This window comes from Haliotis cracherodii, unplaced genomic scaffold, assembly GCF_022045235.1.
Source record: "Haliotis cracherodii isolate W230 unplaced genomic scaffold, xgHalCrac1.p SCAF_35, whole genome shotgun sequence".
Taxonomy (NCBI): Eukaryota; Metazoa; Mollusca; class Gastropoda; order Lepetellida; family Haliotidae; genus Haliotis; species Haliotis cracherodii.
In genome coordinates this window covers 378,541-393,237 of record NW_027266292.1, presented here as the reverse complement: position 1 = coordinate 393,237, position 14,697 = coordinate 378,541, and the positions used below count along the sequence as shown (strand labels likewise).

At 42.9% G+C, this 14,697-nt stretch overlaps 1 protein-coding gene across 3 annotated transcripts in view; it reads right to left on the bottom strand.

The window, feature by feature from the left end:
- Positions 1-14,697, bottom strand: part of LOC139477713 (uncharacterized) — a 35,088-nt gene that overhangs the window by 8,561 nt on the left and 11,830 nt on the right. For 2 of the 3 annotated variants that reach the window (XM_071260107.1, XM_071260108.1), the window contains exons 5-11: positions 13,327-13,449; positions 11,625-11,724; positions 10,538-10,623; positions 5,803-5,845; positions 5,209-5,330; positions 2,143-2,259; positions 1,580-1,624 (exon numbers count right to left, since the gene is read on the bottom strand). In XM_071260107.1, the coding sequence (XP_071116208.1) occupies positions 1,580-1,624; positions 2,143-2,259; positions 5,209-5,330; positions 5,803-5,845; positions 10,538-10,623; positions 11,625-11,724; positions 13,327-13,449 (636 nt within the window). Of the gene's footprint in view, positions 1-1,579; positions 1,625-2,142; positions 2,260-5,208; positions 5,331-5,802; positions 5,846-10,537; positions 10,627-11,624; positions 11,725-13,326; positions 13,450-14,697 lie in introns of all 3 variants that reach the window. The other variant, XM_071260109.1, reaches the window with a different exon arrangement.

The following is a 14,697-nucleotide window of genomic DNA, read 5'->3' as shown; positions in this document are numbered from 1 at the left end:
ATGTAAAACTGTCTGATATGCTGCAGTTGTCCGAGGATGACAAATATACAATTTTCTGTAAACTCAAACACGTCCCCACACCCTGGTGATGAGAAAGAGAATGATGTGACAGGATATGTCAGGTGATCAGGTTGCTTGGGGTCAGGTCGCACGGGATTGCAGTGGCGCAAGACCTATTGTTTAGGTGGTGACTATGGTGATGTATGGGATGTGTTCGAGTAAAATGTTTTTTGAAGCTGGCAACTTTGTTTTAGGACGTTTCCACACCAGTATCGAAAGAAGGAGGAAGAAATGCATAGGGTGAGATAGGATAATTGATATTAGAGTTCACATGTTACAAAGAATCACTTTTGATGATATATTTGTGTGGCACAAAAACATCAATCTTGAGACCAGCATCAGAATCTCAGTATCGTACCTTGAAGTGCGAACAAGGTCAACTGTGATGACGACCCGTGAAGGTCAGGGGTAGAATAGGTCTTCAGCAACCCATGCTTGCCGTAAAAGGTGACTATGCTTGTCATAAAAGGCGACTAACGGGATCGGGTGGTCAGGCTTGCTGACTTGGTTGATGCATGTCATCGATCCCAAATGCGTAGATTGATGTTCATGATATCAATCACTGGATTGTCTGGTCCAGACTTGATTATTTACAGACCGCCGTCGAAAAACTGGAATATTGCTGAGTGCGGCGTTAAACAACAAACAAACCAACCAATGTGATGACAAGCACATCACGTCACATCAAACGTCATGTCATCATGATGCACAGACTGCCAGCTGTCATACATAGGTTTCTACAAGCATGCAAGTGGCCAATCAGATGGCTGGATCTTATTACAAGTACCGTATTCGACGTAATAAGAGCCCCGCTCTAATTAGCGCCCACAACGATATTTGCTAATATAGTGGCAGGTGAACAATCCCAATTAGCACCCCTTCCGATTGATCAATGTACATGAGACCTATTTATTCGCGTATAATACGTACTCGTGTGTAATATGCACCTTGAATTATGGGCAATTAAATTTCTTGAAAAATATATCTGTCATATATAAACATTTCAGGCTGTCAGCATAAACCGTGAAATTTATCTTTTAACTGTTTTTTTCACCAAAATAATATTCTAATAAGAGCCCCCTATTTCTAATTTTGAGAGCGCCCTGGGCGCTTATTACGTCTAATACGGTAATGACAATGACTTTTACTGAGGTTCTGGGATCTGTTCCTCACAGACTCCCCACAGAAATTAGCGTTCAGTTGACAAGGTCATGTCCACTTCTACCTGGAATACATACGGGGCACAGGTGGCCCAGTCGTCCAAGGCACCGCAATTCGCTGTTCAGAGTTGCGTCCCTTGGGCCCGCCAGAAACCTATGATTGTGGGTTGGAATCCCAGTTCGCCCAGATTATGTTTCTAGGTTTGTCAGCACCATGTCTGTGCTCGTGGGTTTCACCGAAGTGGTAAACGTCTGAGACCTGCATCACTTCGGGCTTTCCACACCATGAATTAACTGGAATACTGTTAAAAGCAGAGTTAAACCTAACTCACTCACTCACTCACCACTGGTATACATACCTCTCTGGTTATTGCATGTTGCAGTGGCGCCTCCATTGGGATACCCTGTCAATGTGGAGAAAGTCACATGCAGTTCTCTTAAAACAGCTACCCAAATGATACAGGAAGAAGGTTTCACAATTATCATGAAAGACGCACCCAAAGGACAAACTCAGCAACGTTCAAAGATACCACCGGTACTCAAAATTTGCTGAGGATCAAGTTTTGATGATATAAAAAATTCATCCAACAAATAAAGATTGAAATATCCCAGTACACAATGATTGATCCGAGAGTGATCACCTGACCTACCTGTGTCCTGGTTGATCTGAGAGTGATAAGCTGACCTACCTGTGTTCGATTGATCTGAGAGTGATAAGCTGACCTACCTGTGTTCCGATTGATCTGACAGTGATCACCTGACCTACCTGTGTCCCGGTTGATCTGAGAGTGATGAGCTGACCTACCTGTGTCCTGGTTGATCTGAGAGTGATAAGCTGACCTACCTGTGTTCCGGTTGATCTGAGAGTGATGAGCTGACCTACCTGTGTCCTGGTTGATCTGAGAATGATAAGCTGACTTACCTGTGTTCCGATTGATCTGAGAGTGATGAGCTGTGTCCTGGTTCGGGTCCGACACTGTGTAGGATGGGGGTGGACTGGGAGGGGGAGTGGAGGAGTTGGACGGCAATGGCACATGATCTGTTTGTTGAAAAAGTCTTTTTAGTTAGGGCAATGAAATGTCATGAGGACAGTCTGTACAAAAACTGTTTGACGCTACTTGCCCCAACTGGGCTCTCAGCATCATCTTAAGTAAATTTTAGCGTTGTTATAATTATGGACTGATATTTCTGAAATTACTAGACCAAACAGAATTTTACTTGACTGGGACTTCGGACAAGTGGTTAATGTCATAGACTGGGATGTGTTTGTGCTTGAATACCACAGAAATAGTCATCGATCCAACCCCATAACAGTAGCAACAGTCAGGTGTGCTGAGAAGAGGGTGATTCACAGTCATTGAGGCTTGGGATTGTCACTCACAATAGATAGGTTTAATGCTGCTTTGTACAGGTTTTCATCTCAATAACATTTCTATAAGAGCACAGCAGTTTAATATGATGCAATTCATAGATGATTTCCACCTGGTGAAACCCTCAAGCACAGACATAGTACCTGGTGAAACCCTCAAGCACAGACATAGTACCTGGTGAAACCCTCAAGCACAGACATAGTACCTGGTGAAATCCTCAAGCACAGACACAGTACCTGGTGAAACCCTCAAGCAGAGACATAGCATCTGGTGAAACCCTCAAGCACAGAATCTGGTGAAACTCTCAAGCACAGACATAGTACCTGGTGAAACCCTCAAGCACAGACATAGTACCTGGTGAAACCCTCAAGCACAAATATATTACCTCGTGAAATCCTCAAGCACAGACACAGTACCTGGTGAAATCCTCAAGCACAGATATAGTACCTGGTGAAACCCTCAAGCACAGACATAGCATCTGGTAAAATCATCAAGCACAGACATAGTACCTGGTGAAACCCTCAAGCAGAGACATAGCATCTGGTGAAACCCTCAAGCACAGAATCTGGTGAAACCCTCTAGCACAGACATAGCATCTGGTAAAATCCTCAAGCACAGAATCTGGTGAAACCCTCAAGCACAGACATAGTACCTGGTGAAACCCTCAAGCACAGACATAGTACCTGGTGAAACCCTCAAGCAGAGACATAGCATCTGGTGAAACCCTCAAGCACAGACATAGTACCTGGTGAAATCCTCAAGCACAGATATAGTACCTGGTGAAACCCTCAAGCAGGGACATAGCATCTGGTGAAACCCTCAAGCACAGACATAGTACCTGGTGAAACCCTCAAGCACAGACATAGTACCTGGTGAAACCCTCAAGCAGAGACATAGCATCTGGTGAAACCCTCAAGCACAGACATAGTACCTGGTGAAATCCTCAAGCACAGATATAGTACCTGGTGAAACCCTCAAGCAGGGACATAGCATCTGGTGAAACCCTCAAGCACAGACACAGTACCTGGTGAAACCCTCAAGCACAGACATAGTACCTGGTGAAACCCTCAAGCAGAGACATAGCATCTGGTGAAACCCTCAAGCACAGACATAGTACCTGGTGAAATCCTCAAGCACAGATATAGTACCTGGTGAAACCCTCAAGCAGAGACATAGCATCTGGTGAAACCCTCAAGCACAGACATAGTACCTGGTGAAATCCTCAAGCACAGATATAGTACCACAGAAATAGTCATTGAGGCTCACCATCTGATTCAGCCGCACTACATTTGCAACAGTCAGGTGTGCTGAGAAGGTTATTCACAGTCATTGAGCTTGGGATTGTCACTCACAATAGTTAGGTTTAATGCTGCTTTGAACAGTTTTTCATTTCAATAAAATTTCTATAAGAGCACAGCAGTTTAATATGATGCAATTCATAGATGATTTCCACCTGGTGAAAACCTCAAGCACAGACATAGTACCTGGTGAAACCCTCAAGCACAGACATAGTACCTGGTGAAACCCTCAAGCACAGACATAGTACCTGGTGAAACTCTCAAGCACAGACAGAGTACCTGGTGAAACCCTCAAGCACAGACAAAGTACCTGGTGAAACCCTCAAGCACAGACATAGTACCTGGTGAAATCCTCAAGCACAGATATAGTACCTGGTGAAAACCTCAAGCACAGACATAGTACCTGGTGAAACCCTCAAGCACAGACACAGTACCTGGTGAAACCCTCAAGCACAGACATAGTACCTGGTGAAACTCTCAAGCACAGACAGAGTACCTGGTGAAACCCTCAAGCACAGACAAAGTACCTGGTGAAACCCTCAAGCACAGACATAGTACCTGGTGAAACCCTCAAGCACAGACATAGTACCTGGTGAAACCCTCAAGCACAGACAAACCCTCAAGCAGAGACATAGCATCTGGTGAAATCCTCAAGCACAGACATAGTACCTGGACTACCCCACAAGCACAGACTTAGTACCTGGTGAAACCTTCAAGCACAGACATAGTACCTGGTAAAACCTTCAAGCACAGACATAGTACCTGGACTACCCCACAAGCACAGACTTAGTACCTGGTGAAACCCTCAAACACAGACATAGTACCTGGTGAAACCTTCAAGCAGAGACAGAGTACCTGGTAAAACCTTCAAGCACAGACATAGTACCTGGACTACCCCACAAGCACAGACATAGTACCTAGTGAAACCCTCAAGCACAGACATAGTACCTGGTGAAACCCTCAAGCACAGACAGAGTACCTGGTAAAACCTTCAAGCACAGACATAGTACCTGGACTACCCCACAAGCACAGACATAGTACCTGGTGAAACCCTCAAGCAAAGACATAGCACCTGGTAAAACCCTCAAGCACAGACATCGTACCTGGTGAAACCCTCAAGCACAGGTATAGCACCTGGAGAAGTTCACAAGCACAGGTGTAGCACCTTGAAAACCCCATATAAACAGGTATAGTGCTGACAGAGTACAGATCTCAACTGAGATGAATAGGGGATTCAAACCCACTATCAGCAGATCCTGGCACATCCAAGGAATATTATCATTACAAAGACAATTTTTTATTTATTTCTGTGTTACCTACCAGTACGGTTCCTCTTTCTGTAGAACCACACACTCCCCCAAACAATCAGGACAATTAAGATGACTGAAACCAGTCCAATGAGTACCGGTATGTACTCCCAAACGTGAGTTCCGGGCAGTGGCCTGAAAGACATCATTCTTTCATATAAACAGGAGCAGAAGTTTGAAACAATAAAAACAAACATTATTGCCATGGCATTGTAGCTTACCTGGATATGTAGTCAATAGTGTAGAAGTCAGACACTTAACAGCTGCAGCTGCCTTTGATATTAAAACATTTTCTGCATCATTACTGAGTACCAAAATCAAAATGAACAAAACATAAATTTGAAATTTATGACAATGTTTCTTAATCAGCAACAGAATTTTTTTCCAAATTGTCCTGAAAACATGACAGCTTGGAGAAAAACATGTTTTTGCAACATAATCTTCGATATTAATTAGCATTGTTTTTTATAATAATAATGATGGTGAAGAAAAAGTAAATGGATGTGGACGTGAAGCAGTTGATGTAAATCAATCCAGGGTATTCCTTACAACATACACAGCATCATTGAGGACGATCTAAAGGATCTAGCCATGTTTTATTACTCACTCAGAATCAGCTGATTTATCGTCTTCTGGAACGTCTTTCTCCTCTGTGAAATGCAATCAACATTTGTCTTAAGATTTGTGGAAATTGTCAATATTTCTCGCATGTTATTTATGACCGATTAATTATTCCAGAGCTGGTTTAAAAGTAAAATAGGAAAAAGCAGACAATTGAGAAAGTGAACGTTCTGGGTTTCACGCTGACTTTGTAATATTGCATCAACAATGGTCAGCTTTTATGATGCAGTCACCAGGAATGCATGGTAAGGAATGCACAGTCAGGAATTCACAGTCAGAAATGCACAGTCAGGAGTGCATGGTAAGGAATATTTGGTAAGGAATGCTCTGTCAGGAATGAATGGTCAGGAATGCATGGTCAGGAGTGCATGGTAAGGAATGCAGTCAGGAATGAATGGTGAGGAATGCATGGTGAGGAATGCAAGGTAAGGAAAATACAGGCAGGAATGAATGATGAATGGTAAGGAATGCAAGGTAAGGAAAATACAGGCAGGAATGAATGATGAATGGTAAGGAATGCAAGGTAAGAAAAATACAGGCAGGAATGAATGATGAATGGTGAGGAATGCAAGGTAAGGAAAATACAGGCAGGAATGAATGATGAATGGTAAGGAATGCAAGGTAAGGAAAATACAGGCAGGAATGAATGGTGAGGAATGCAAGGTGAGGAATGCAAGGTAGGGAAAATACAGGCAGGAATGAATGGTGAGGAATGCAAGGTAAGGAAAATACAGGCAGGAATGAATGGTGAGGAATGCAAGGTAAGGAAAATAAAGGCAGGAATGAATGGTGAGGAATGCATGGTGAGGAATGCAAGGTAAGGAAAATACAGGCAGGAATGAATGGTGAGGAATGCAAGGTAAGGAAAATACAGGCAGGAATGAATGGTGAGGAATGCAAGGTAAGGAAAATACAGGCAGGAATGAATGGTGAGGAATGCAAGGTGAGGAATGCAAGGTAAGGAAAATACAGGCAGGAATGAATGGTGAGGAATGCAAGGTAAGGAAAATACAGGCAGGAATGAATGGTGAGGAATGCAAGGTAAGGAAAATACAGGCAGGAATGAATGGTGAGGAATGCAAGGTGAGGAATGCAAGGTAGGGAAAATACAGGCAGGAATGAATGGTGAGGAATGCAAGGTAAGGAAAATACAGGCAGGAATGAATGGTGAGGAATGCAAGGTGAGGAATGCAAGGTAGGGAAAATACAGGCAGGAATGAATGGTGAGGAATGCAAGGTAAGGAAAATACAGGCAGGAATGAATGGTGAGGAATGCAAGGTAAGGAAAATACAGGCAGGAATGAATGGTGAGGAATGCATGGTGGGGGATGCAAGGTAAGGAAAACACAGGCAGGAATGAATGGTGAGGAATGCAAGGTAAGGAAAATACAGGCAGGAATGAATGGTGAGGAATGCAAGGTAAGGAAAATACAGGCAGGAATGAATGGTGAGGAATGCAAGGTAAGGAAAATACAGGCAGGAATGAATGGTGAGGAATGCAAGGTGAGGAATGCAAGGTAGGGAAAATGCAGGCAGGAATGAATGGTGAGGAATGCAAGGTAAGGAAAATACAGGCAGGAATGAATGGTGAGGAATGCAAGGTGAGGAATGCAAGGTAGGGAAAATACAGGCAGGAATGAATGGTGAGGAATGCAAGGTAAGGAAAATACAGGCAGAAAAGCATAGTCAGAAATGCATTGCGTGGAATGGACAGTCAGGAACGCAGTCAGGAATGAAGGGTGGGGAATGCATGGTCAGGAAAGAAGTCAGGAATGCAGCATCAGTAATGCACTGTAAAGAATGCACAGTCAGGAATGCATCAATATTTTTACTGCATCATGTCAGCATGTAGTCCAGTCTGGGACAGGAAAACCAGTGGTTGATAGCATGTAGCATATCTTTTCTGTCCTAGGATCCATACAGGGAGACTAGCATGGGGTACTGGGGATCTATTCTGTCCTAGGATCTCCACAGGGAGACCAGAATGGGGTACTGGGGATATATTCTGTCCTAGGATCTCCACAGGGAGACCAGCATGGGGTACTGGGGATCTATTCTGTCCTAGGATCTCCACAGGGAGACCAGCATGGGGTACTGGGGATATATTCTGCCCTAGGATCCCCACAGGGAGACTAGCATGAAGTACTGGGGATATATTCTGTCCTAGGATCTCCACAGGGAGACTAGCATGAAGTACTGGGGATCTATTCTGTACTAGGATCTCCACAGGGAGACTAGCATGGGGTACTGGGGATCTATTCAGTCCTAGGATCCCCACAGGGAGACAAGAATTGGGTACTGGGGATCGACTATTTACACGCTACCATGACATAGCTGGAATGGTGTTTTGGCGTTTTGATATATCAACATGTCAACCTCAATAAATCAGTTCTTAGTTCTCACTACCACTAAACAAGGATCTGAGGACATCCGATTTTGGATCACATCAGAATGACCTTACGCGAACTTTGACTGACCAGTGAAATGACTAACAAGGAATCAACATTAGCCAATCAGAAAGCAGCATTCTTGAGCTATTTTGGCACAAGTTTCAAAGTAGCAACTTCCATTCCCGACTACACATTGAAAAATATTTTGACTTCGTATCATTCAAAATTTGAAAACTGAACCAAAGGCTATTTTGGAATCTCTAATAGATGGCTGAGATTGAATGGCAGTTCTTCTGTTCAAATGTTTATCCGATTGCAGTGACAGATAGACGATGATTTTGATGGATTTGGTCGTAATGCTCGTAACTGTTGTTCAGAACACCTGTGTAAACCTTTTTAAGGTTGCATAATTAGGAAACACATTCTGACTATTCTTTTCCTGGTCTGGTAAGCAACGTTCTGATTGGTTAGATGAAAGGACGTTCTTTGTTTGTTTGTCGTTTAACGCTGCAATATTCCAGCTAAATGATGGTGGTCTGTAAATAATCGAGTCTGGATCAGACAATCCAGTGATTGCTATTATGAGCATAAATCCATGCAACTGGGATACGATGATATGCATCAACCAAGTCAGTGAGCCTGACCACCCGATCCCGTTAGTCGCCTCTAATGACAAGAATAGCCGCCTGAAAGGTCGTTCAGATGTGACATTTAATGGATGTCCTCACATCTTTGTATAGAGCAGAGGTGCCAACCCTAATTGAAGTTTTAGAGTAATCAGTGGGGTAAGAAACATAACTGTGGATAGTACCATGATACAGGTTTTCACTTCATGAGTACAGATCGAGATCTAATGTGAGAGAACCATTGACTCTAAGACAGCAGTTAGATAAATCTATTCGGGCCAATTTGATGACGGAGGAACTGAAATCAAAATTACAGGACTTGGGACTTTAGACCCACACTCTGTCAAGACGGTACTTCTTCAAACTTGTGGAGTTTTGGAGAATTGGAAACCTTGTGACCTCAAGGAACAACATCATTGCTGATATTTCCGATGCTGACAATGGCAATGAAGGCACTATTTCGGCCAGAAGACATCAAGCTAGAACTCCAGACACACAACAGCCTGAGCGTAGGGATTCAGACAGACAACTTCCTGGGACTACTTTCAATATGGCCGTGCCAAGTACAGGTGAAAATGCAGAATTACGACCACAACTAGCAGCTTTACAACAGACAGTGGCATCATTGCAACAACAGTTAACGGGTGAACATGTACAGGGTCTCCGACAACCTCACTCCTCTGAGAAAATTTGTGCAGATCCACCTCAGTTTCTGCGTTACCAAGACATGGTCCCAAAGCTGACAAATACCCTCACAAGTGCCCTACGTTTGAGGAACTTATCATGATTTGACTACTGAGGCTGATCAGGTGATTTACGCAGCAATAACCCCCACTCCCTTTCTAGCTCACCAACCAGGACTTCATCGGTTGGATTAGTTTTCACCAATATTATGGGTATCATGATATTATCCCCACTTAGCATGTCACCACAATGTTATTTCTCTAGGTGACATTTTGTATTATTTCTTCCTGCCTCATTGTGATTTATCAACAGTGACTACATGTAATACAGTGTTCATTCGTTATTGCACCCTTCAATGCAGTGCTAACTCGGTCATAGCGCGCGGTAAAGCATGGCTCCCAAAATTTTCAAAAAAATCAAGTTTTCCAATGACACGATGTTTTTCCCCATCTCAGAAAACATTATCAGCTGATCACCGCGATCACGTAACACCGGAAATACCAGTCAACAAACCCGAACTGAAGTACGCAATTTAATCCTAATATTATGATATCTGGTATTAATTAAAAACATTCATTGTTTATCGGGACTAATGTTTGCAATATATTTTAATTATATTCAAAATTTCATTCAATAATTATAATAATGTTTGCAATAATTTTGGCAAAATGGTACGTGAAGTGTACTATTTATGTTTGCACTTGTAAGTATAAACAAACAGCTTTAACCCCTTCTTTATTTAATTTACAGCATCTACCTATTGCTTTATTTGTTGGTGAGGCTTCAACCAGTAATATATCCTTACTATTTTTTATTTGGCAAGTTCCAGCCCTTGGTGCGCTAAAAATCTGATTGTCATGATATTTGATACATGTAAACAAATTGTGAAAAAGTTTCAAAAATCAGAATCTGGGGAAGACAAGCATAATAGTGTAATTTTAGGCTCCAAAGCGTAATTATGATGCCAAGAGCTTAATGGTTGGTATCTCTTTTAGCGGTATGTTCACCTTATCTCACTCACCTATATCAGGAGAATCAGGTTTCGTTGTCACAGCAGTTGGCACAGTGGTTGTGGAGTTGGTAGTATTCAGGTGAGGGATGGCTTCGCTGAAATTGTTATACCAATATAAGCTATAGAAACTACTGAGATGCAGACATACAACCTGTAATTGATATAGGTGTGGTGTGAAATATTAGAGCAAATCAACCACTAATTACTTTGAATGTCGTAATTGGTTTGTTGTTTAACGCCGCACTCAGCAATATTCCAGCTATATGACGGCGGTCTGCAAATAATCGAGTCTGTACCAGACAATCCCCTGACTTGAGTGAGTGAGTGAGTGAGTGGTTGAGTGAGTGAGTATGGCTGAGTGAGTGAGTGAGTGGGTGAGTGGTTGAGTGAGTGAGTATGGCTGAGTGAGTGAGTGGGTGTGTGAGTGGGTGTTGTTGAGTGAGTGGTTGAGTGAGTGAGTTGGTGGATGAGTGAGTGAGTGAGTGAGTGAGTGAGTGAGTGAGTGGGTGAGTAGTTGGGGGAGTGGGTGAGTAGTTGGGGGAGTGGGTGGGTGTGTGGGTTGGTGTGTGAGTGGGTGTGTGAGTGGGTGTTGTTGAGTGAGTGGTTGAGTGAGTGAGTTGGTGGATGAGTGAGTGAGTGAGTGAGTGAGTGAGTGAGTGAGTGAGTGGGTGAGTAGTTGGGGGAGTGGGTGAGTAGTTGGGGGAGTGGGTGGGTGTGTGGGTTGGTGTGTGAGTGGGTGAGTGAGTGATCGAGTGGGTGGGTGGGTGGCTGAGTGAGTGAGTGGACGGTTGGGTGGGTGAGTGGGTGAGTGAGTGGGTGGGTGTGTGGTTTGGTGTGTGAGTTCGTGAGTGAGTGGGTGGGTGGGTGAGTGTGTGGGTGGGTGTGTGGTTTGGTGTGTGAGTTCGTGAGTGAGTGAGTGGGTGGGTGAGTGTGTGGGTGGGTGTGTGGGTTGGTGTGTGTGTGGGTGAGTGAGTGGTTGAGTGAGTGGTTGAGTGAGTGGTTGAGTGAGTGGTTGAGTGGTTGAGTCAGTGGTTGAGTGAGTGGTTGAGTGAGTGAGTGAGTGAGTGAGTGAGTGAGTGAGGGAGGGAGGACCGACCTGATGGTGTTGACTGAGGCAGCAAGTGAGGTTATCGGCACACACGGCCCGCACCCGATGCCTGGCCGATGGGTGTCTGCTGGACAGGGAAAACAGGCACCTTGCAACAAACAACTCAGATCAGACAAACAGTTATTTTGATGTAATTTAACAAACCATTTAGGAATAAAATACTGAAATGTGTTTTTATTACATTATTAATTATTATTCATAAATCTGGTAAAGGTTGGATACTAATATTAATCCTGTTGATAAGATCTGAAAATGAAAAAAAGTAGTATTCACAGGGTTCATGGTCATAGAATCCACAGAACAAGGGAGACAACTCCTTTTACTCAGCTCTCCCCTCAACATGTAGATAAGGTTAAACAGTTTATTATGGTGCAGACTGCACTTGATAAGTATCAATTAAAATGATGGACAAGCTTGATAAAGGACCATGATGTGACAACAAACACCAAAACACCTTGTTATTGTAAAACTGATGCTTAAAATTCATTGCTAACAGTTTTAGCCACCCAACACAACTTAAACCTTTGTGAGCCTCAAGGGCAGGTACAGCATTTATAAAAGGGAAGGGTCCAAAAATATAGAGAATCTCACCCAAGTGTCTTTTGATATCAAATATAGAGTGAGATTTTATTTATCATTCAACATCATTCTTCCAACTTTTCAGTAATAAGCACACTCTCCTACCCAGAGTTCCATGCGTCCGGCAGCCAGCTAGCATAGTACCTCTGCCACAGGCCAGTGCCATGTGACGATTTGTCACATCTTTCACAGTCCATTCAAGATATTGCATATGCTTTTCATCCGTTTCATGTTTGACAAGTCTACACATTTTCATAAACAAATGTCAAAGAATGGTTAACTTTCATTGAGAGAGTATACAAATACGTAAAAATCTACTTGTTTTAGCGTAGTTATCCTATGTTTACATAGGTTGTACGGCTCCACGTGCTGTCATCGAAGCCCAACGGAGAGCTAGCGACACGGTCACTTTGATGCATAAATATATATTGTCATGCAACTCACTGTCGCAGTTGTAGTAGCATATCTATATAGTTATGCAAAACAATATGTAAAGCACCCCCAAATACTTGCATTAGTCCGTTCTATACTGATTTCTGAAAAAGCGCGTTTGTTTACAAACAAGAGAAAAGTCCGGTCAAGTGATATGCAAATTAGCCTGTGGCAGTGGTATTATGCTAAGTCACCACGGCGACTGAGTGTGTAATAAGCATTGTCTTAAGCATGTTAAGGGTAAAAAGTAGTGCTAACAGCTTCAGTAGCGATATCTCCCGTGGGACCCAGTTTTGGATGATAAATCAAAATCCTCTCTCAATGTGTGTGGGGGAGGGATTGTCAACAACATACTACATTTGGTTTTCAAAAGGGGGATTTGGGCCCCCTGGCCCCGCCTATGAACATTCCTGGATCTGCCTCTACCTCATCTTCCGGAGGCAAGAGCGTCCAATAGCCTTTTTATCAAACATGGCCATCAAAAAACGTATGATGTCCGAAAACCTATGATCCGACAAGATATATTACTGTCTAAATAGTCTTTGCCAGGCTCCGGTAAAACAATTCCCAATCAGACATTTTGTACCCGTGTGGGTCGAGTAGGGTCAGGTAATAGGGGGTCAGGTACCTGGGTAGTAAATTTGGACTCATCCCAATCCTAGTGGAACATGTATCTCACCATTCTTGTGGTATGTGTTTTCCTGGCATTTGGCTTTGAGAAGTAAACAGCTGTACTCGTCGTCTCCATAGTAACATCTTGAATTATCACATTGACACTGACCATTGCCAGACAGTATCGCTTCTGAAACATCACATCACAGACCGGCTCAATGAGTTTCATTCAAATACCAATCTCATTAAAATCAGATCTTAGTTCTTGCTACCGCTAAACAAAGATCTGAGGACATCCCATTACGGGCCATGTCAGACTGACCTTGCGCAAACTTTGATCGACCAATGGAATGGCTGACAAGAAGTCGACATTAGCCAATCAAAAGGCAGCTTACTCGTGCTTTACAGCACTAATTTCAAATTGGCGACTACACTTGGAAACATATTTTGAAACCTGAACAAAAGAACATTCTGGAATGGCTGATAGATGGTCTAGATTTCATGGATTCAGTCGTTAACCCCGTAACTATCTTTTGGAATACCCTGTGTAAAAAGTTTTCAAGGATGCATGATTAGAAATCACATTCCGACTGTCACTTTCATGATCTGGTAAGCGACGCTGTGATTGGTCGGATGAAAGGTCATTCTGACGTGACCCCTAATGGGATGTCCTCAGATCTTTGTTTAGTGGTAGCGAGAACTACGATCTGATTTTAATCATGTTAATGAGAATGTTCAAATACATAATTCATTCATGATATTTCTTAACCTTTTCAGTACAGTCATACCTCGTGTCGAACTTATAGGGACATGGATAAAAGCTTGGGGTGTCATAGGTTCGAGGCAATGAATATGATCAACAAATTGAATTTCAGAAAACCAGGGTTTGAGAGATTGCTACATATAATCTTGTGATCCTGACTTTGATGTGATTGCAGTAATCCAGGGATGTCAGTCAATTGTGTGTGAAGTGAGCTGACAGTAGGAAGTGAAAATGTGTTTGTATGTTTGAATTCAAGACAACCGGGAATTTGACACATCCAGTTCATCAGATATGAGTATAAATGATATGTATAGAGGCAGGGCTCGAATTAGCTATACAAAACATGTACCAGTACAAACTATCACTTGTAAAATGCTTCCTTAAATTTATGTCTACATGCAACATGTGCACGTCAATTTTTTTCAAGATTTGTGAGTGAATGAGTGAGGAAAGCCCAATGTGATGCAGGTCTTAGCCGTTTACCACGTCAGTGAAACCCACGAGCACGGGTATGGTGCTGACAAACCTAGAAACATAATCTGGGCGAACCGGGATTCAAACCCACAATCATTGGTTTTGAGTGTCTAAGGGATTCAACTCTGCACAGCGAATTGCGGCACCTTAGACAACTGGGCCACCCGTGCCCCCTTCGAGATTTGTGTCTAACCCTTACAC